This window comes from Amblyraja radiata, chromosome 11, assembly GCF_010909765.2.
Source record: "Amblyraja radiata isolate CabotCenter1 chromosome 11, sAmbRad1.1.pri, whole genome shotgun sequence".
NCBI classification, from domain to species: Eukaryota; Metazoa; Chordata; class Chondrichthyes; order Rajiformes; family Rajidae; genus Amblyraja; species Amblyraja radiata.
The window spans coordinates 18,686,725-18,711,077 of NC_045966.1; the positions used below are offsets into that span (position 1 = coordinate 18,686,725).

Below are 24,353 nucleotides of genomic sequence, written 5' to 3' on the forward strand. Positions count from 1 at the left end.
CAAGCCTCTATTAAATCTCTAGCCTTTCCCTTAGGCAGAGTCACCGACATGTGAACTGAGTCAATGGTGAACCCCAAATAGTCCATAGTAGTGGAAGGCGTTATTTTAGATTTAACTGGATGGATAATAAATCCCAGTTTTTCAAATAACTGTTTTGTGGCTTTTACAGTTTGTTTGGCCAATTCCAAAGTGTTGCCCACAATGAGTATGTCATCTAAATATGCCATGACCATGTGTTTACATTTCCGTAGAAACGCTAGGGCTGGTTTCAAAATTTTTGTGAACAGCCTGGGGGCTGATGATAAGCCATTTGGCAGTGCTTTATACTGCCAGTATTGTCCCATCCAGTTGAATTTTAAGTAACATCTGTGGTCACCTCGTATAGGCACTGAATAGTAAGCATCTTTTAAATTGATGCTGGCCATGAAGTAACCTTTGGAAATTAATTGTTTAGCAGTAACAAAGGTTTCCATTTTGAAGTGAATATATTGTACAAATGTATTCAATTTTGTCAGATCTATGATGATGCGACAACCACCATCTTTTTTGTTTTTGGTAAATATATTGGACACGAATTCTAATGGTTCGTGTTGAGTTTTCTCAATTACACCTTTTACGTAAAGCCGCTCCAGTTCAGCTTGCGCTTTTGATTTTTCTTTATCAGAAAGCACGAACATTCGGTTCGGTATATGTTTAACTGGAGGGCTGTACTTGTGTATAAACTCTATTGTATATCCCTGGGTACTGCTTAAGATGTAAGTATCAGTTGTTAACATGCTCCATGCATTCAGAAAAGAGTGTAATCTCCCCCCAACCTCCATGCTCCCTGTATTTTGTAGGGAACCAGACCCACCTACCTCCATAGTTACCAGTGGCAGGTTTACTTCTTTTTTGTAGGTTCTTCGCTGCTGTTGTTGCACTGGTATCTGGATTTTCGGTTTGGTTGGCGTTGGAGGTCCCCGCATCTTCCAAGAAGGCCGGCCTGGGCCATGGCCTAAAAAGACTCATGTTTTGAGTACCGGGCCTTCGAGCTTTCACCAGTCTGCTGGTGGGTGTGTAGGGGTGCTGTCTTTGGCTTTAGTGGGTTTTTGTTGGAGTCCCTTTTATTAGTCTCAGGGTTTTTGCTTCCTCATCGAGCTCCTTGACTTGCTTCGATAGGTTGCCTCCAAACAATAGTATTGGTAGTTTTGTGGTCCCAGGTTTGCACAGTCCCTGCACCCCTTGCACACTTGTCTTTCCTTCTGCGGACCCCTCTTCCAGGTCAGCCCAGAACTGACCCGCAGTGCTCCCCTCTGATGAGGTAGAAACACTGTCCAGCCCTTCAAGAGGTACTGCTGTGGGTTTATCATAGGGCCCACAGTGACCCGACTCCATCTCCCGGAGTCTGTCTCGTTGGAGCAAATGCTCCACACACCGCTCCATCCGGCTCCAGCGCCCGCGGTTGTTCAAAGTCGGGCTCCTCTGAGTCCGCGACCTTGTTTGTTTTGTGTCTAGCCTTACCGCCCAGCCGCGTGGATCTGGCCGGTGCGGAGGCGACATCGGGCACAGCTGATCCCACTATCGGTGATCCGAGTGCCGCTGGCTGCTGCTGGCTGCCCGCTGCTCCGCGGTCCTCCCTCACCAGCTTTGTCGCAGCCCGTTGGTTTCTCCACCTGTAATCAGCATGGGAAAACACAAAAAGACCGCTGCTCTTACCTGCAGGTCCTGGTTTAAATTGTCGCTACGGGGGAACGTCGTTCCGCCCCGCCTCCTCCGTTTTCGACTTGTCAAAAGTCGACGGCCCCATTCTGAATAGTCTCCCGCCCGGCCGTGGTGTTCTGGCCGGCGCGGGACTAAAAGTCGGCACAGCTGATCCCTTACGGGGCTTGTGCCTTCAGCTGCTGCTGGCTCCCGCAACTTCGCGGTCCTCCCCAGCCAGCTTCACTCGCAGCACTTGTGGACACTATTTTGTCCAGCTTCCCCCCGTGTAAAAACAGCGCGGGGACAAAAACTACCGCAGAGTAAATCACTTACCTGCAGGTCGCGGTTTCAAACTTACCGCTGCGGGGGAACGTTCCACTCCGCCTGTCGTTTCGCAAGCGTGAAAGCGATATGACACGCATGCATCCTGGCGGGCTTCTTCACGTAGTCACTCACGTGACTCCGAAGTAAAATCAAACATCTTTGGCCCATTCCCTCAGACTAATTATGTTGAATTCTGCAGCACAAACTTGCCCAAATTGTTAACTACAAACCAGAGGTGCAGCCTGGATCCGTCTTGATTACTATGGCGCAGGCATGGACACTGGAATCCTTTTGTGGTCTGTGCCTGTTTCTGGGGTGCTCCTCTGATAATGCAGTGTTTAATTAGATCAAATTCATTACCACCATTAAACTATGTCCTTGCTGCTTAAGATTCATTTATCCAAGTTTGCTTGTTCCGAGATAAGTCTGTACTCTTGCCGAATGCACTCAGGGAAAATCCTCCGCTGAGATTGCCTGCAATTAAGTAAATTAGATCACATGTTGGAGCCAGGAGAGTTCCACCTGACCTCATATTAAATGGCATAACCACGACTTACAATGCCTCAACACACAGCTACCGTCAGCCTGAAATTTAATCTCCAATACTTACTTGCTCCTAACCCAACTTGTTTTCCCAATTCCTGCTCCGTTAACCCTAACCTCAAGTCCTAACATCATCTGTGTTTAAGAAGGAACTGCAGATGCTGGAAAATCGAAGGTACACAAAAATACTGGAGATACTCAGTAGGTGCAGCAGCATCTATGGAGCACCAATTGGAGGTCCATGGAGCTTCTATTGGAGGAACAGCACCTCATATTCCGCGGAGGAGTCTGCATCCTGGTGGCATGAACATTGAATTCTCACAATTATGTTAACCCTTGCTGTCTCCTCCCCTTCCTGCCTCTCCCTCAGCCCTCGGGCTCCTCCTCCTTTTTCCTTTCTTCTCCCCGCCTCCCCCCACCCCCCATCAGTCTGAAGAAAGGTTTTGGCCCGAAACGTTGCCTATATCCTTTGCTCCATAGATGCTGCTGCACCCGCTGGGTTTCTCCAGCATTTTTGTGTACCTCCTAACATCATCGACCTGAATCATAAGAATTCTCTTCACTGACAGCACGTGATGTCGCATTGGCAACAGTGAGTTTGTGATTAAATATCTGGGCACACCTATGCTGAAGAAATCATCGTGGAACAATTTGGGAGATGGTGGACAATTTAGATTCAAAATCTAGTCCAGAAATAATTAAGATTTATTAGTTTAGAGATAGAGTGGAAACAGGTCCTTCCGTCCACTGAGTCTGCACTGACTAACGATCCCCGCACACTAACATTATCCCACACACACTCAGGACAATTTATAATTTTACCAAGCCAATTAACCTACGTCTTTGGCGTGTGGGAGGAAGCCAGATCACCCAGAGAAAACCCACGCAGATCACGGGGAGAACATCCAAACTCCATAAAGACAGCACCCGTAGTCAGGATCGAACCCGGGTCACTGGTGCTCTAGTGCAGCAACTCTACCGCTGCATCACCGCAATCAATTTAGCCAATTCTGAATGCCCATCATTAATTTTTAAAAACTCACTTCAGGTGTGACTTGAAAATATTTCAAGTGTTCCATTTAGATCCCCTAGGTTCATATTCTCGATTACTAAAACTGCTGTGACACTTCCTCATATCTTAGCTCATCTCCCGTTAAAAACCTTATCTGTGCCTTTGTTATTTCTAAAGCTGAATATTCACTGAATGAACCTCCAATTATTGAACCCAAAAAAATCTGAGCCCATCCAATATTCCACTGCTGGTATTCTAGAAAATACAAAATACAATTTAGATTAGACACTCAGCTCTGGGTTCGACACAGAACCATGGATGCAAATGGGCAGATCAGATTCAAGACAGTAGACAATAGGGGAGACATTGATTATAAGAGCACAATAGCTGTGGAGGAGACTGAAGCTTGTTTCTTTGGTGAAGGCCAAGGCTCTTTTCTTTGCAGTATTTAGTTTAGTTTAGTTTAGAGATACAACACAGGAAACAGGCAACTTCCGCCCAACGAGTGGGCATCGACCAGCCATCCCTGCACATTAACACTATCCTACACGCTAGCAGGGGTGGAAATCACTCTCAAAACATGGGGGGGATACGTCTTGGCCGTGGGCCCTGTGGACGGTATCATCGGGAGCTGACCGACTCAGAACTCCAGCAACAGCATCTTCGTCCGCCCCGAATCGTGGGGCTTGAATCGGCCTGTTCGCGGGGCCTTTCATCGCCCGGCACAGCTTAAAATTGGAGGCGGGAACTTCCATCGCCCCGCGGGGGCTTCAACATCGGGAGCCTCGATCGCCTCGACGCATCAATTTGACCGTGGGGTGATGGAAGATTCCGCGGCCGATTTGAAGCTGCGCCGGGCTGGGCAATGAAAGGCTCCGCGAACGGGCCGATCCAAGCTCCGCTCTGTGATCTTTGCTCCACCAGGACGTCTCCCTCCTCCAATCATTGCGCTCTATCCTCAGGCCCACCCCTCTATTTCCACCTCTGACCGACACCTCCCTCCTCCAATCATCGCGCTGAATCATGTCCCACCCCCCCCCCATTGCCTGCTGACCATTTTCTCTCGTCCAATCGGCGCCCTCGATCATCAGTCCTGCCCCCACTGTCTCGCGGAAAGCGGAGATGTTTAATAGTTTTTTTTTTTCACCGAATTTAAAAGTCCGGATTACAAAACATGGGGGTATTCTCTCAAAACATGGAGGGGATGCTTCCCCCCCCCCCTGTCACCCCCCTGTCCCCCCCAGGATTTCCGTCCATGCACACTAGGGACAATTTACATTTTATACCAAGCCAATTAACCGACAAACCTGTACATCTTTGGAGTGTGGGTGGAAACCGAAGATCTCGGAGAAAACCCACGCAGGTCACGGGGCGAACGTACAAACTCCATCCAGACAGCACCCATAGACAGGATTAAACCCGAGTCTCTGGCGCTGTACGGCAGCAGCTCTACCACTGCGTCACCATTGTGCTGGAGGAAATTCCTGCTTGTGCATTGGTGAATGTCGGACAACAGCCACAGGAAATTCATGACAGTGGAGTGGACGAGAACACTGGATGTGAGGAGGTATTAGTATACGTGGAATTTACCAGGTATTGAAATAATTAGCGAGTGTTTCCAAGGATTTAGGATTTACATTAAAGGATTTATACAAATTACACAGCAGGCAAGACAGCATTCATTTTCATTGCTTTTCTTCTTCACGCTCCCCGCCCCCCACCTTCACATCAGTCTGAAGAAGGGTCGCCTATTTCCTTTGCTCCATAGATGCTGCCTCACCTGCTGAGTTTCTCCAGCCTTTTTGTCTACATTCATTGTCCCTCGGTAGATTTGGTGGTTAGCGATAGAGTTTGTACGATATATCCGTGACCGCTTGGGTTTTCTCCAAGTGTTCCAGATTCCTCCCACACTCCAAAGACGCACAGGTTTGTAGGTTAATTGGCTTCGGTAAAAACTGTGAATTGTCCCTAGTGTGTAGGATAGTGCTAGTGTATGGGGATTGCTGGATGTTGTAGACTCGGTGGGCTGAAGAGCCTGTTTCTGCGCTGTATCTCTAAACTAAACTAATGAATTCTCTGCCAATGGCGATCTTTGTCATGTTATTTTCAACACTGTCCCCATTCAAACATTTCAAATTTTACCCAATTGCAAATTTTTAGCAGTCAATTTTTTTTCAGGGTATAGAGCTTCAATAAATGTGGAAAATTGTTCTAAAGAAAATCAACATTATCATGAGGTGACGGGGACCAAAGCAGTGTACACATAAATGTACTAACCTGCACCATTCACCTTTATTTCCCATCAAACGGAGAGCAATAGCTACAACAGAACAGAGAAACACAATACATGCCAACCTGTACATACTATCAAAGGAAAAAAAACGTGAAAAGAAATTACATTTTCAACTTGATTATCTTTCAGGTAGGCACGGATAATGACATTGTTCATTCGAAGAAAAACAAATTGGGAAATATTTCATTAAATCTTCAGCCATAATCACCTGGATTGGGAATCTTCGCATATTGGTTCAGTAAATTAGTTACATTAGATATTGTTCACAAATAAAATGTAGTCAATGCGAATAAACATAGTGAAAATACATAAAAGATAACCATCTTAGGAATTAACAAATTGTACACCTATTTTTAAACGCTTTGACATCCCAAAGCAATTTATTACTTCTGAAATGCAGTCATTGTTGAAATGTACAATTACTTGCATTTATTTAGCACTTTTAAATTAGAAATAAAAACATCCCAAGGCCTCTTTTCAAGGACTGCAGGAAAAATCCTGTGAATTATAGGCCGATTAGCTTAACATCTGTAGTTGGAAAGTTACTAGAGAGTATTCTGAGGGATAGGTTATACAGGCATTTGGATGGGCAAGGTCTGATTAGGGATAGGCAGCATAGTTTTGTACGTGGGAGGTCGTGTCTCACAAATCTGATTTGATTTTTTTGAAGACGTGACCAAAAACGTCAATGAGGGCAGAGCTGTAAATGTTGTGTACATGGATTTCAGTAAGGCATTTGACAAGGTTTTGCATGATCGGCTGATCTGGAAGGTTAGATCGCATGGAATCCAAGGGGAGATAATTGAATGGAGAGCAAATTGGCTCTATGGAAGGAAGCAGAGGGTGATTGTGGAAGGTTGCTTCTCAGACTGGAGGCCTATGACTAGGGGTGTGCCTCAGGGTTTGGTGCTGGGCCCATTACGGTTTATCATCTATATCAATGATTTGGATGTGCATTGGTGAACAGGGACAAGATTAGCAAGTTTGCTGATGATACAAAAGTGAGTGGTTTTGCAGATAGTGAACAGGGTTGTGAAAGATTGCAGCAGGATCTGGATCGATTGGCCAGGTGGGCAGAGGAATGGTTGATGGAATTTAATACAAAAAAGTGTGACGTTGCATTTTGTGACGTTGAACAAGCGCAGGACCTACACAGTAAATGGTAGGTCTCTGGGTAGTGTTGTAGAGCAGAGGGATCTAGGAGTACAGGTGCATGGTTCCTTGAAGGTCGAGTCACAGGTAGATGATGTGGTCAAAAAGGCTTTTGGTATTTTGACCGTCATCAGTCAGTATTGAGTATAGAAGTTGGGAGGTCATGTTGCAGCTGTGTAAGACGTTGGTGAGACCACATTTAGAATATTGTGTTCAGTTCTGGGCACCATGTTATAAGAAAGTTTATGGCAAACTTGAAAGGGTTCAGAAAAGATTTACAAGGATGTTGCCAGGACTAGAGGGAGTAAGCTATAGGGAGAGTTTGAGGAGGCTTGAGCACAGTAGGATGAGGGGTGATCTTATGGAGGTGTACAAAATCATGAGTGGAATAAATAGTATTTTGCCCAGAGAAGGGGAATCAAGGACCAGAGGACATTGGTTCAAGGTGAAGGGGAAAAGATTTAATGGAAATCCGAGGAGTAACTTTTTCACACAAAGGGTGGTGGGTGTATGGAACAAGCTGCCAGAGGAGGTAGTTGAGGCTGGGACTGTCGTTTAAGAGACAGTTAGACAGATACATGGATAGGACAGGTTTGGAGATATATGGACCAAGCGCAGGCAAGTGGGACTGGGACATTGTTGGCCGGTGAGGGCCAGTTGGACCGAAGGGCCTTTTTCCACACTGTATCACTCTATGACTCTGAGGCACTTCACAGAAACACTATCTAATGAGGTTTAGCACCAAGCTAGTTAAGGAGGCACAACAGGTGATTTAGGTCAAAGTGAGCAATCTTAAGGAAGGTTGAGGAAGAGGTTGAAAGATAGATAGCATGAGAATTGCAGTGTTGAGACCCAGACAGCTGAAGACAGTTACCAGGAATAACACAATTATGAAGATAGACACAAAAAGCAGCAGTGACTCAGTGGGTTTGGCAGCATCTCAGGAGAAAAGGAATTGGTGACATTTTGCGTCAAGACCCTTCTTTTATTGAACCGAATCGTCACCTATACCTTTTCTCCTGAGATGCTGCCGGACATGTTGATTTACTCCAGTTTTTTGTGTCTATCTTTGGCGTAAACCAGCATCTGCAGTTCCTCGTAACACAATTCAAATTGGGGTGGGATCAGATTTTCTTGCATTGGAGGAGGTTATAACGATGGAGTGGGCTAAGACTGTAAAGGATTTGCAAATCACAGAACTCTAAAATTAGGGTGCTGGCAGACCAATGTTTTCCTTCTAATAGTGTTTCCCCGTTTCAAATGGCAACGTGTGCGACAATAACCAGCAGCTAAGACACTGCTCTAGAGGTTTTTGGTAGGGCTGAACCTGAATTGGAAAGGGGAGGGGAGGTGGAAGGGGTGGTTAGGATAAGTTGCTGTTTAGCTGAGGGTCACCTAGTCAACGGGGCAAGGGGAACCTGAGATACTGTAGAATTAACCAAAAATTGGGAGGGGGCCACTAAAAGAGGAGGCGGGACAGGTGGGAGGATTGGAAGGGATAGCCGATTGTGATACAAGAGATGTTTCGGGAGATGGTTTCTGCTCCTCTTCTCTCATAAGGAGTGCTATCGCAAGCACTTACCTTCTCATCCCTGCTGCCACCCACTTCCCTTTATCTGTGTTCTGCTAATGTCATAAGGTCATAAGTGATAGGAGTAGAATTAGGCTATTTGGCCCATCAAGTCTACTCCGCCATTCTATCATGGCTGACCTATCTCTCCCTCCTAATCCCATTCTCCTGCCTTCTCCCCAGAACCTCTGACAGCAATACTAATCAAAAATATATCTATCCCTGCCTTCACAGCCTTCTGTGGAAAATAATTCCCTAGATTCACCACCTTCTCACTAAATAAATTTCTCCTCGTCTCCTTCCTAAAAGAACATTCTTTAATTCTGAGGCTATGACCCCTGGTCCTAGGCTATTCCAGGCACAACACCATTCCTACAATGAAAACCAGGATGTTGTTAACATTTTTTTGCTTTATCAACTTGCCACTGAGGTGGTTCTACAGAGGTCTTCAGTGAGGTGATCTGGAGAAGGGAGGAGGGGAAAATCAAGAAACACCTTTAACCTATAACCAACACAGAACAATATTATTTTTGTTGAGTAATAAAATGGCAGAGAATAATGTCGACACACACAGCCTTCACCCGTTGAAATTAGAAGATTATTACAAATTTGCAGATTTTTGTTTAATAATAAAGCTTTAATAGGAGATTCACGGAATTGCAAATAATAATGTGTGCCTCATGAAGGACAAAGCCTCAATCGTCATGGTCCTGCTAATTTTGTTCCCTTGAGTTCTGATGACCTTAACAAGTTCACTAATAGGCAGACATTAGAGCTTATTTTACAGACACATCAGCTCATAGTGAACTCACCAGTTGCTTGCATTCATTGTCAGCATTGGACTTGTTATGACTCCTCATATTCCACTCAAGTATTGTAAGCACTGACTTCAACCATACAACTGTTAAATGATCAAATATGAGAAGCTTACTAAATTTTACAGTACTTCTTTTATTTGTATACAGAATCGCTACAGACAAGACATCATATTGCTGATGCATATATTTTGTTCCATTTTCTTTTGCTGTTTTTGCTTTAAACATACCAAATCTTAAGACCAGTTTACAACACTGAAATGAATTACATAAAGAGAAAAAAAAAAATTATATCCATATATTTTATGTGTTTCATGGCAAATCAACATTGCTCTTTCACAAGATCGGGAAATCATTAAAAGAGAGAAAATAAAAACATCAGTGCTCACGCTGAGAAAGAGAACCAAAGGTTTTAAATATCATTTCAAAGTAGCATGAACCTAGTTTATAACAGAAAATTCCTATATATTATCATATGATTGACCCTGAACCAATATTTACTCTGAAGAATATTCCCCAAAAAATCATGAATTGCCACAGCCATTACTTTTTCTCTAATTTATCAAGGTCTCTAAAACGTATGTTTCTGGGGAAAGAAACATGTTTCACCATTATTTGTGCACACTTTTTATTCAAAAAGTATAACTAATTAAAACACATCAGTTATTTTGGATAAGAGATCAACAATGACTGTGATTATCATTGGTTAACAGTGACTCCTACACCTTGATTCTTGCCCAAACTAATTTCCACCAGTTCAAATTAGCAGCTATTTAGGATGGCTATCAACCAGCAATCTTTCTTTGCTTCCAACATGATGAATTCTACAGAGGTTGTAGATTTTTCCTGTGTGGTAGCACAAAGCAAATGATAGCAAACTGCCAACTGGCTGCCCACTATTTTCTTTCTCATTCTATTTGCTTCTGCCTGGTGTGACCTACTTCCCAAGATTTCCATTCCCATTATTCAACCCCCCACCCCCTCCACCCCAAAACCATGTGTTTCACACAAGATACTGACATCAGTGCTTTCTAAAATAAATTGGCTCTTTAAATATAGGAAATGCATGTTCTAAAAAGAGGTGCTTACATCATATATGTTGCTGTTTCATACTTCCTGTTGACATTGTTTAGCTTCATCCTGCTTGTAAATTCAACTGCTCTATCCAAACCAGAGCTCAATGTCTGCCTGAATATATTCAGATCTGATGCTCTGTTACAATAGCTGATAACTCAAGTGTCAGGAAAGTGGAGAAGGGGAGCAGCCTTTCGTCTAAATGTTTACAGTGGTAAAGCGTGTGTATAAAGCACGCTTCGTGGAGTTCAGTTCATGTGATATCAAGGGAAGCAGTGCAAGATTACACAGTCTTTATTTGGCCTCTTGTTCCATTTTCTGCTGGTGTCGGGTGGGAAGCTGACTCTGAATTTACCCCGGAAGAAGCATTTGCAACAGCAGCTTAATTCATACTGAATATAACACAATAATGTGAACACAGTTTCAATCTGGTTTAAGATTCATTCTTATGCCAATTATTTAATGACCCACTTTTATGTGCATAGCATTATTAATACATTAGGACCTCAGTGCTTAATTTGGTGAGGTGCAATTGTTGATACTCATCGCATTAAAGTGTGTATTAATTGTTTTAAAGTACTGGAAATCAAAAATGTAAATGCTATTCTCCTCTCCAAACAGTTATATAACTATAAATGCTATTACTTGCTGTTTTAATCATCAAAATACAATTCACTTGGCTGTAAAATTATTTGATTATTACTGAAAACCTCCTGCCCTTCTTTTTCCACATACAGGCACTCTGTGGCTACATTAGAGCTCTGTTCCCGAGAACTCTCCGCCAACCAATTTATCCGCAAATCGAATGGGACTATTTCTCAGCAAGGGAAAATGAGTGGGCGACAAAAATAACAGCAGAGGTTCACTCCTTTGCAGCCGGTCATAAAGGAGCAAATTGTGCCAGCAGAGGCAATCAAATCCCGACAATTCATTTCTCGTGAATCAAACCAGTTTAAACATTTGGACTTTTGCGTTTACAGATATTTTCAGCATACATTATTCAATGTTATTTTGAACTTTGTAGAATCTACAACCAACATCCACGATTGAGTGCAATTGGCAAGCGTGTTTTCACAGAGACATTGTTTGTCTGTAGGTATTGAAAGTTCTCTGGGGGAAATTTGTGTGGAGTTGCATTTCTGTAAGTCAGATCTTCTATTAGCTCCTGCATCTCTGCTTCCTAGTCATCCTTGAGGAACTTCTATGGTATGCATCACCCATGAATGTACATGCTTTTTTGATTATCATCTTTTTCCTATTACACATGATTCCTTCTGATATCGAAAGGGACCATTCAGCCCCTCCAGCCCATGCCAGCCCACCGAGCAGTCCCTTCAATCTCATTATCCCACATTACCCTATACCATAATCTCTCACTCATTCACAGCCACCATTCTCCCAACCAGTCCCTATACTGCAAATAATTAACAATACAGGAAACCCTCACAATAACGGACCATTATGTAGCGGATCTCGGTTATAGCAGACAGGCTCCCGTCGCACCACCCCCTACACTTCCGCCAGTTACTTAACAAGCTGGTGCCACCTGGCTTCTAGTTGTGAGAGCGGGGAGAGTGAGCAGCATGAAGGTGGCGTGAGTACCGAGCCCGTCCCTGGTGCATCGGGTGTAGAGCCGGGGTCTCCTCAACCTGTGAATTCCCACTTATTTAAACCCCCCCACCCCCCCATGCCGTGCTTCTTCCCTCATATCCTCGGGTTAAACTCTACCCCCCTCACTTGGTTATAGTGGACAATTGGCGATACAGGTATCATTTCCTCCCCCCCCCCCCCCCCCCCCCACCCCCACGGTCTGTTATTGCGAGGGTTTACTGTAACCAATTATCTAAGACATCTTTGGGGTTTGGGTGGGGAAACTGGAGTACCAGGAGGAATCCTGTGCAATTAAAAAGAGATTGCGGAAACTCTACACAGACAGCACCCAAGGTCAGGATCAAACCCAGGTCGCTGGCGTGGACAGACAATGGCACTGCCTACACGACACTGCCATAATAAGGAGATTATAGAAACAAAAGATTCCTGTTATCAACCAAGGGAAGCCAATTGGGACACTGACTCTTTCCTGTGAATAACTAGAAGAACTGTGTTAAGTGAACTTTTGCATAAGAAGCAATGAAAAATTTGCTGGACTGTAAAAAGCTAACCTCCCTGAACACCATTTCCAGAAATCAGTCTGCTCATCATAAAGGTCGGCAAGTGCCACATGCAAGGCTATGAGCCCCAAAAAATGAAATTTGACACACAAAAGAAACACTGATTTTCTACATAAAACAGCCCAAAAACAGCCAAATCATTACAAAATGCACCATGCAATTGGTGTGAAGCTGGTGATTTTACATGTAAACCAGTGACTGGAGGACCACCACAGCAGTGATGTTAATTCAGCAATTTACAAAAACGTTTACAAACAAAATAATAAAAATTATATTCTAGTGCCTACTTATGTATTCAATTTTCCAATGTCAAGAGGTGTCATTATTCAATGACTAACCCAATGACTATTGGGAAAATATGCATTAAAATATAGAAGAAAGGTAAATTGGAAAAAGGCATGTAATTGAACCGTTGTGCTATGTCTAGAACAGTGTGTTCAGTCAACTAGTCTTAAAAGATATCTGTAAAATTAACTTCTTAAACACTCCTAGCATCTTCCAACATACATAACAGACATCAACATCAAATACAAATAAAATCTGATTGTCCATACTCTGCCCAATTTGTCTTGGTACTGTATTTTACAGATTTGTTGTAATAGCACTGACACATTGTACAATGACTAAAGATATTTATTCTTACAACATAAAATTCACCTCCATAAAAATTGGAATGAAAGTTGCAGAAAGAGTTTTGGTTCTAAGAAAACACAGGGTGCGTCCATTTACTTCAGCCGACAATGTTTGCCTGAGACAATACAAGCAAGCAGACACATTGCACTTAATGACACAACTCTGGGAATTGCGTGCTCACATCTACTGGAACCATCGAAATGCTGCTCCTGAAGGAAGAATCACTTTCTGCAATCAGAAAAGAGGGAAATAATTATATACGATGATAAATAAACTGTCATAAATCTACATGCACAATGTTGCACAGCAAAGCGCTTCAGTAAACCTGCAATTGATTAAAAGACTAGAAAACTCAAATAAACCACAGGCTGCAGGAGTGAGACCATACTACTTCCCTCAACAGCTACTCGATTTTTATAAAATAAAAACAAATCCATACAGAAGATGCCATCACTCCAGTTTAGGCAGAAAAATCATTTTTCACAGAACATATTTGGTATCACTTCACTTTTCAAACTTACATTCTAAAATTAGACTACACAAAAAGCTTATTTGGTCTCCATCATTAGCTGATTCAGGAAGGATTCACTTTATAATGATCATCTCTTTTCGTCTCTTAAATATATTCAGAGATGCAAAAGTTGCCTCCTTCACAAATACAGTTTAAAACTATTGTATCTACTTATTCATCATCTGTTCAAAGTGGGCAGCTTCTATGCGGCTGCGGTTTATATTTCCTAAGTGAAAAAATAAATTCCCTGCGACTTACCCTTCATTGATAAGCATTCACCATTTCAAAACTCCAGAGTTTAGAGCGGATATTGACAAATACGGCTCAGTAACACTATTTTGAGTTATTACCATTAGGAAAATGCTACTGCACATGGAAACAATCTTTATTTTTGAACATTCAGGTTTATCCAGAGTCTCTCGCTTTTCCCTTTTCTTCTTAGGAGGCTGTGCCACATCTCAGAGAGAAGAGCACTGTTCCATAGTACCTTGTCAAACTACTGTTTCTTCACATAAGATGTCAGTAGTGTCCGTTGTTGCAAATATATCTCAGCTGAGGACCCTCTCTGACCTAATAATAATATCATCAATGTGTAGTTTAGTTTAGTTTAGTTTAAAGATACAGCACGGAAGCAAGCCCTTCAACCCACTGAGTCCACTCCGACCAGCGATCCAAGCACATTAACACTACTCTACACACACAAGGGACAATTTTATATTTATATACCAAGCCAACTAACCTAAAAACCTGTATGTCTTTGCAGTGTGGGAGGAAACCGAAGATCTCGGAGAAAACCCACACGGTCACGGGGAAAACGTACAAACTCCGTACAAACAAGCACCCATAGTCAAGATCGAAACGTAGTGTCTGGCACGGTGAGGCAACAGTTCTACCGCTATGACATTTACATACAAGTTTATGCGTAACCTTCAAGAGTGCAGGTAAAATGAACTGTCCTGACAACAGTAGTTTGGTTACCTCAGCACAACACTGCCCACTGGGAACAGCCATTGCAATTTGCCTTTGTCACAATCAGCATTATACCTATATAGTAAAGACTGTATTCAACAAGTGATGTGGCTCCTAATGAAGAATACTGAATGCATTGTCCAACTATCAAACGTACTTATAAAGATGTAATTTACTCAGAAATATCGAGCAAATATTTAACAGACCTTCATTTGACATAAAGTGAGATGATAATGAGTAATCCATTCTTTTCTTCTAATGAGGTGCCCTCTAGACTTAAATTATACATGCTATAGAGATCATCTAAGAAAATAATCCCTTCATAGGAGACAAATGCCACATTGATAAATGAGATTTACCTTCATGAAGGGCAATAACTCCAGCACTAAATAGTTTGCAATCAGTAACATTTGTCTAAATATACCACTCGAAAAATGTAAAAGCACTGTTATAGATCATTGTGGGTAATACTGATACCATTTCCTCAAGGACACAGCCAGAATGTTGGCACTCTGGCCTTAAATTGCCTTAATAAGCAGATTTGCTCTAGAGACAACAGCAGAGAGTAATGGATATCAATAGTCATCTGTAAACTCTATGGTGAAATAGATTGGCCTATTTCTCCCTCTTTGTCAAAGATGAATTGGTCCAGAGATCTGATTCCAGATTATCGGCATGCTGCAAAAATAAATGGAGTCTAAAATCAGACACATAGACGGATCCAGAAATGCAGTGATCTCAAAGTGACCATTTAAAAAGCTCTGGTAGATACTCAGTCAACAGTATCCATTGTGATATGAAAAATATTCTGCAATTAATTCATTCATGCTGCAGCATCTATCTGCAAATGGAAGCAGCTGACCACGTTCAAGCCTGAAAGGAAAATTGTCCTTCTCTTCGTTAAAGGACCAGAGAACAATTTTCAGCCCAAAATATTTCCTGGAGCAGCCTACTGTGACACACTAATATCACAAAATTAGCTACACAGAAAAGCTCTTAATGCAACCGAAGTTTACTTATTGTATCATAAACATCCTAAGTTTTCGTTCCAACTGCAGTTTTAAAAAGATACGGATACAATTAACAATCATAATCCTGTTAGATTTCTAACCGTGCCACAGCACTGAAGGTATTTTGGTAAGCACATCACAAGTTCCACAATATGTAATTGAATCATTTATTTAGTATCAGCGGTAAAGGTTTAATAATAACAGATCCCAGGATGCTGAAGATGCCTCCAGGCAAGTACTCAAGACTGCCTATTTTTGTTACCCTAGATAATTTGTTCCCCACCCCCTCAGGCAGTCATGTGTGCAGATTGCCATTTGACCTTTACAACCTGATCAAGAGACTATTATTTGTACAGGAGCTTTAGTGGTGACTGCTAGTGAGCCATTCAATCATGAGAAGCACCCACACCAATAGAGACGCTGATATCACTCCCTATCGACCCATATGAAATCCCAAAAGCAGCTTGATGCTCCCCAAGGGGAGTGGAGTTACCTGTAGCATCTTCACCAGGGTCAACCGGCTCAGCACTTAGCTAGAATTAAATTCAGAACATTTCCCATCTCTTCACACCATCATCCACTGGTAAAGTTAGGCAATGGTGCTCTAGCAGTAAAGAAGATGGCATGAAGAACATAAAGTCACAGAGACAGAGCCACACAGCACAGAAACGGGCCCTTCAGCCTACTGGGTCCACGCTGACCATCAACCACCCATTTACAATGGTCCTATGTTGATCCCATTTTTTTTTAAATTCTCCTCACATTCCCATCAGCTCCCCCTAAATTCTACCACTCACCTACATATTTGAGCAATTTACAGTGGTCTTTTAACCTACCACTCTGTACATCTGTACGATGGGAAAGGAAACCAGAGCACCAGTTACATGGAGAACAAGCGAACTCCACGCAGATAGCACCCAAGATCAGGAATGAACCTGGATCACTGGCACTGTAAGGCAGCAGCTCTACTAGCCAGGTGTTCCAAAAAAGCTAATAAAATAAAGACAAGTAGAAATGAGCATTTCCAACTTCTCTAGCCTAGAAATCTGCTCATTTATAGTTTACAGAGAGGGATAATTGGAAGGAAGCTATTTTTTTAAGAAAGCCTACTGAAAAATATATTTTAGACAATTTGATCGCAGAAAATCTATTGCTTTACAAATGGTGCAGACAATATTATAAAATGCTATTAATAAGATTAATTTGCTTCATCACATGCTTTATAATATGCCTTACAACCATAGTTTTCATTGTTCTTCAATACACCTATTTGTCTGAATCCAATGGGCACAAGATTTGGAAGCCATGACCAACTTTTTATTACCATCTTACAATTAACACAATACTCGAATACAAAATGAGAAATCAAAAATGCAAATATTGTATAATGTACCATAGACTTAATCTATTAAGTTGAATAAGTTTATTGGCCAAGTATTCACAAACAAGGAATTTGCCTTGGTGCTCAGCCCACAAGTGACAACATGACATACAGTGACAGTTAGGAATGACACATAAAACACTAATGTGACGTAACATTAAACTTCTAATGTAATATTATGAACCAGACAGCCTCTTTTTGTGAAGTAGTGTCAGCGAACGAGTAGAAAATGTTCAAATAATGTTTATTTACTGTACTATCTAATTGCTGACCTCACGGCTACAAGAATAGGTTTTCTTTATCCGCACTCTCTTAGCCTCCCAAAAACGTTTAAAATGCTTAACTTTCATTTTTAAATAATCTGGATAAATATGGTCTCATTATGTAACCTCATAGCTCTCACTAAATTCCCGACAGCAGAGAGAAACATTGGACTAGCATTGGGGCGCAGAGCGCTTGCTTGATTTCCAGTGCAATTCATCCAAAAATCAGCCTAAAAAATGTAAAAGAAGGTAGGATTTCAAATGCAAAATACAATTTAGAACAATTTGGGTTTCCATGATCCTGGGAGCTGGAGCTGCCCTTGCGTACACCCATGGCTACATTGGAGATTGAATGAATCACCATTCTGTTGACTGTATCTACTTTGCACCTTAAAGTTAAGTTGTTCCTAATAAGACACAGCATGTAAGAAATTCTATTATGTTTCCCAACATTTTAATGGATTAACTAATAGACGATTACTAAATGCACTTGAGTGCTTGATAAATTCAATCTCAGCTGTCCAGGCATATGACTCACATGGCAATCGAGGCAACATGACATATATAGAGTCATCATGACAGTGTTGTCTGCATGGCATTCTACTGTATATACATGATTTATGTCACATTCAAACAAAGTACTATAAAACCAATCTGGAGTAATCCAAACATATGGGAAACTACATGTACATAATTATATTCCTTGAATTTCAATTTTACACTATTACTAACAAAAGCCACAATTATCAGATATCAACTCTGTCTTTCATCAAATCTTTCCATTAAACAAATCTTTAAATCATAGTACTATTTTAAAAATCATAGCTAACTTAATAAAATAGATGAATTATGCCACACGAATCATCCAAGAGTAGGGTTGAAAGTCAAATGACATCAGTCTGAAGAAGGGCCTCGCTCCGAAACGCCACCTATTCTTTCACTCCACGGATGCTGCCTCACCCGCTGAGTTTATCCAGCATTTTTGCCTACCTTCAATTTTTCCAGCATCTGCAGTTCTTTCTTAAACATTATACTTGTATGCATTTTTAAGAATCACTTCAAAACATTCAGAAGTTTTTTTTTACATCCCGTGTGACTGTGGATCAATAATTGTTAATTAATAGACCAGCCTATTAACGATACATGGCAGCTTTAAAGCAGCTGAAAAACAATCTGAAAAAGGACTGCTTGTTTTTTTTGCACAAATAGGCGAAGGGATTAAATTTTCTCTTCAGTAGTTTGTATTTATTAAGATGTGCAATATTATAACGACGTTATTGCCAGAGGTGAGGATAAAATGATAATATAATCTTGATGTGCAGAGGACTGCAAAATTCATCCAAGCATAACCATGCAAATGCACTGCTTTGTACATTAGTCATATTCAAATAATTTCATATCATATATGGGTGCATTTTGAATTATTTCACCTTTTTGTCAAGCTAAAGTGTAATTTGAATGAAAACCAAGAGCAATCCTTACCTCCAATGCTGCTGTGGGTTTTTTTTTAAGTTCCTCACACTTTCGCAGTTTGCAAATTTGGTGGCCAGTTTTGCGATTTCTACAGCTACTGCATTCCTCACAATTTAATCTTCTCCTGCAGGGTTCACACATGCCACATCTCTTTCTCTTCTTTTTTCCAGAATGAATGGCTGAAGCAAGGTCATTCTGCAAGGGATATTCTACCAGACCAGCCATCTGAAGTGCACTATCTGCCATGAATATCCCAGCAGGAGTCATAATAAAAACACCTGGATTCAATGGAATGCCGCTCATGAAGGGCAGATCAACAGGACTGCTTATTGCTTCAGCTGCTGATACGACCTCCATGTCAGAAATACCAGCTTCTCGTTCACTGGAGAGGAAAATATGCTCAGGTTCCACCTGCTTTTGAAGATCTGTAGAAGGAATGATGTGTACTTCACTCTGTGCCTCTGATGAATTTTCCAGTGATCTGTCAGATTTGTCCAGCATGTGAGAGACTCTTTTGTGCTTTGAGGTAGAACTGTTTTGAAGAACTGTTGAATCTTTTCCATTTACTAAGATACCTCCATTCTGCAGTTGCCCGTTCATTGAGCTACTGCTGCCAAATGTCGAAAAGCGCGTTGATGAACGGGGTTTCTTTAAAACTTTGTTTATTGGCTCATTTATTATACCACTCCTGCTCCGCTTTTCTAAATCAGCTGTAAGTTCATCGTCCTTGAGAACATCCTTTTCTGTGTTCGGAGTGATTTGTTGCTCTGTAAGTTGGCTGGCACTGGACATCATTAAAGATTCTGCAGTGTTCCTTTTTTCACAAACCAAAATTGTGAAGTTTCTATGAACTAACTTTCTTACCAATCTCAGCTGGAAAACTATTGCAAATCCTGACCAGCTCCAAAGTTATCTGGAAATGTCTGCGTACCTCCTGTTTGGCACCTTCTGCAGATACCCCAGGGATCACCAGGCTCTTTAAATAAAGGAAACAAGGAAATAGTTAACTTTGGCCTAACTTTTATTGGAAGTCTTAAAAATCACAGAAAATAGATTTCGAACATTTCACAATTGTTGTAATGAAATGTAAAGAAAAGACACATAACACAAGCGATATTTGTGGCATTTTAAACTGAATTCTTGAGATGTTTATGCATTAAAATTGATCAGATTGCCACAAACATTACTTGATACTACTTTAGAAAAACACAGCCCCTCAACTGCTATAGTGGGATGAATTGAATTCTCAACTCCAATAATAAACTTTTAAATTAATTTCTGTGAAAGCAATCAACCATTTATTTCATATAGTTGTCTCAGAGCAACTATTGTGGCACCTCACTTCATCCTGAATAATTATTAATATTTGTCTTCGGCTACTTGTGAATGGCATAATGATGCCGCTCTTAGATCACTTGTACCTAGTGTCCTATAGGTCAAAATGTATGTATTTTGATATAATCATGTCACTTGAAATCTAACATAGTCTTCTATTGCATATACTAAATGCTCAACATCGTAAAGTACATGCTTTGAACATTTTCTCAAATTCTGAGCCAGATTTCAGAAGCAAAGCTCAATTAAAAAAGCTCACTTGGCACGCTGAACACTAGAATTGCCACCCCAGAATTTTACCTGAAAGATCTTTAGTCCTTAACAGAACATGATCTTGAGAGAAGAAGTCAGTGATCTTGAAAAAAGCCTGTTATATTGGATTAGGTTATAATCTTACCCATTCCCTCTTTCTCAATTTTGATCGTCTTGCTACGAATATTACAGGGCACTGGGTTATTCTCCGAAGACCACATGACCTTAAAGGAAAGGTACACGCATTCCTAGAAATGCCATTTTCAAACATTCATGGCTTAGTAGTTGGAGATCATGAAGGAGGTCATCTGTCTACCTGAATATAGCCTAGCAACCACAGTAAAAGCTGGAGGAACACACAATTTGGACAAAGATTGCTAACGAGCATGTTAAATTTTTCATTTATGATACTCCTCCCCCCCTCATCACCCTTCCCCCCCCATCAACTAATTCTAACCGAAAAGTAAATGCCATTGCACTTTGTATATTAAAGAGTTCCCAAATTTAAAACAGAAAATTAAAATAAACTCCGGGAGAAAAATTGGAAAGTTGGCACAGCACACTCAGCAACAGGTACATTCACTGACTGCTAAGTATTTCCAGATTTTTTAAATTTCAGGTTTCCAGCATCTGCTGCATTTTAGCTTTTTGATGGGTGATAGCAGACTGACAGCTCTCATGCACCAATTAACTGCAATGGAAAACATAATTGGGCAAGGCTTGCATAGGGCTGCTGGTTGAATGTTACCTACAGTATGTTGTGGACATGCTAAATCGAATTGTCTTTCAAAGCAGTTGACTTTCAAAGCAATCAGAGACTATAATAACCTAAGAAACAGGAGTAGGAGTGAGCCAGTGAAGAAGGGTCTCGACACGAAACATCACCCATTCCTTCTCTCCAGAGATGTTGCCTGTACCGCTGAGTTACTCCAGCATCTTGTGTCTACCTTCGATTTAAACTAGCATCTGCAGTTCTTTCTTACACATAGGAGTGAGCCATGCGGTTTCACGAACCTATTCCACATTCCAAAACGTCATGGCATATCTTTGGCTTCAACCTCCCTTTTCAAGTTCAAGTTCAAGTGAGTTTATTGTCATGTGTCCCTGTATAGGACAATGAAATTCTTGCTTTGCTTAAGCACACAGAAAATAGTAGGCATTTACTACAAAACAGATAAATGTGTCCATATACCATGATATAAATATATACACACATGAATAAATAAACTGGTAGTGCAAATAACAGAAAGTGGTTGCTAATAATCAGAGTTTTGTCCGAGCCAGGTTTAATAGCCTGATGGCTGAGGGGAAGTAGCTATTCCTGAACCTGGTTGTTGCAGTCTTCAGACTCCTGTACCTTCTACCTGAAGGTAGCAGGGAGATGAGTGTGTGGCCAGGATGGTGTGGGTATTTGATGATACTGCCAGCCTTTTTGAGGCAGCGACTGTGATAAATCCCCTCGATGGAAGGAAGGTCGATGATGGACTGGGCAGTGTTTACTACTTTTTGTAGTCTTTTCCTCTCCAGGGCGCTCAAATTGCCGAACCAAGCCACGATGCAACCGGTCAGCATGCTCTCGACTGTGCACCTGTAGAAGTTAGAGAGAGTCTTCCTTGACAATCCGACTCTCCGTAATCTTCTCAGGAAGTAGAGGCGCTGATGAGCTTTTTTGATAATTGCGTTAGTGTTCTCGGACCAGGAAAGATCTTCAGAGATGTGCACGCCCAGGAATTTGAAGTTCTTGACCCTTTCAACCATCGACCCGTTGATATAAATGGGGCTGTGGGTCCCCCTCCTACTCCTTCCAAAGTCCACAATCAGTTCCCTGGTTTTGCTGGTGTTGAGGGCCAGGTTATTGTGCTGGCACCATATGGACAGTTGCTCGATCTCTCTTCTGTACTCTGACTCATCCCCATCAGTGATACGCCCCACACTAGTGGTGTCGTCAGCGAACTTGATGATGGAGTTCACACTGTGGTTCGCTACGCAGTCATGGGTATAGAGTGAGTACAGCAGGGGGCTGAGCACGCAGCCTTGAGGTGCTCCCGTGCTGATTGTTATTGAGGCTGACACATTTCCACCAATACGAACAGACTGCGGTCTGTGGACGAGGAAGTCGAGGATCCAGTTGCAGAGGGATGCGCAGAGACCCAGTTCTGCGAGTTTGGTAACCAGTTTGGAGGGGATGATTGTGTTAAATGCCGAGCTGTAATCAATGAATAACAGCCTGACATATGAGTTTTTGTTGTCCAAGTGGTCCAGTGCGGAGTGGAGGGCCAGCGAGATCGCATCCACCGTTGATCTGTTGTGGTGGTACGCGAACTGCAGTGGGTCCAGGTTTTTGTCGATGTAGGAGTTGATTTGCTCCATGATCAACCTCTCAAAGCACTTCATCACCACCGGCGTTAGTGCCACTGGTCGATAGTCATTGAGGCATGTCACCTTACTCTTCTTGGGCACCGGTATAATTGATGCCCTTTTAAAGCAGGTGGGGACCTCAGACCTCAGAAGTGAGAGGTTGAAAATGTCCGTAAAAACTCCCGCCAGTTGGTCCGCACAGGTTTTTAGAACACGGCCGGGTATACCATCAGGTCCAGGTGCTTTTCGGGGGTTCACCTCTCTGAAGGATTTCCTGACATCGGTGCCACTGACCTCTGTGCTCAATGCCACTGACCTCAGTTCCAATGGGGTCCAAAAAGGCTCCGACAGCCTATATAGTTAATGACTCAGCATCTACTTCTCTCAGTACAGAATCTCAAAGTAGGGAATTCCTGCTCATCTCATTGATAAGGGATTCATCCCTTACCCTACGCCCATGATGACTAGAGTTCCCCCATTTGTCCTACTCAATCAACAGAACTCTATTTGGAAAAGAAAAAGAACCGTAATGCTAGAAATCCAAAATAAAAATAGCAAAAAATGCTGGAAGCGCTCAGTAGATCAGACTGCATCTGTGGAAAAGAAAAAAGCATTAACACTTTATCAGAAATAGGAAGGAGCAAAATTACGTTACCATTCAAGGCTTATTTTTAATATCAACATCAAATGATTCATACCAAAATTAGGATCATATCCCTTGAACAATTGAAGAAATATATTTTGCTGTGATTATATCATACACAAAAAAAATATTCTTGCACTCTCATCCAATATAGAATCACAGTATGAAACCAAATGCACTACCTAGCTCGCTCCTTCCTTTACATTCCTTCCCTTAGCTACACAATCATCAATCTGCTAATTTGACAATTCGCAACTCTCTAATCCTTTTGTCTCGCACCCTGTGTGCGTTCATCCACAGCCCTTGTCCAACCATCTGTCTATCAAAAACACCCTTCGCTTGTTCTCACCTATTACCTGCCATGATTTGTCCTGCCCCTCCTAGATTTATTTCTCACCCCTGCAATCAGTCTGAAGAAGGGTCACAAACTAAAACGTCACCTATCCATGCTCTTCAGGGATGCTGCCTGAACCGCTGAGTTACTTTAGCATTTTGTGTTTTTCCCCTCGGTAAACCAGCATCCGCAGATCCTTATTTCTGCGTACACTAAATTGGAAGAAGATGAATTGCTGCTTCAGTTGGAAAGTGTTTAAGTTGCTGGATGGTGGAGAGGGAACGAGTCCGAGGGCAGGCATCACATTTCCTGCATTTGCTTAGTTAGATGCCATGTGTGTGTTGATGGAGGTGGTAGAGGGAACCAAGATATCACCGTCCCTACAAAATGCCGAAAGGGGTGAGAAGATACATTTGGTGATGGGATTTTCTTGAAAATGGAGGATGTTGCAGAGGATGATCTGTAGAATGCTTTCATGAAAGGGGAATCTAATCATTGGTGAGCAAAGGAAGAGAGAATGAATGCAGTGGTGCGGGGAACAAAAAAGCCATAGTTGA

General features: G+C 41.9%; 1 protein-coding gene across 4 annotated transcripts in view; it reads right to left on the reverse strand.

The window, feature by feature from the left end:
- Nucleotides 1-9,505: 9,505 nt before the first annotated feature.
- The window catches only part of cxxc5 (CXXC finger protein 5), a 120,396-nt gene continuing 105,548 nt past the window's right edge, over nucleotides 9,506-24,353 (reverse strand). For all 4 annotated transcript variants that reach the window (XM_033029452.1, XM_033029449.1, XM_033029450.1 and 1 more), the window contains exons 2-3: nucleotides 18,884-19,850; nucleotides 9,506-13,495 (exon numbers count right to left, since the gene is read on the reverse strand). In XM_033029452.1, the coding sequence (XP_032885343.1) occupies nucleotides 13,451-13,495; nucleotides 18,884-19,669 (831 nt within the window). In that variant the 5' untranslated portion in view covers nucleotides 19,670-19,850 and the 3' untranslated portion in view covers nucleotides 9,506-13,450. The remainder of the gene's footprint in view (nucleotides 13,496-18,883; nucleotides 19,851-24,353) is intronic.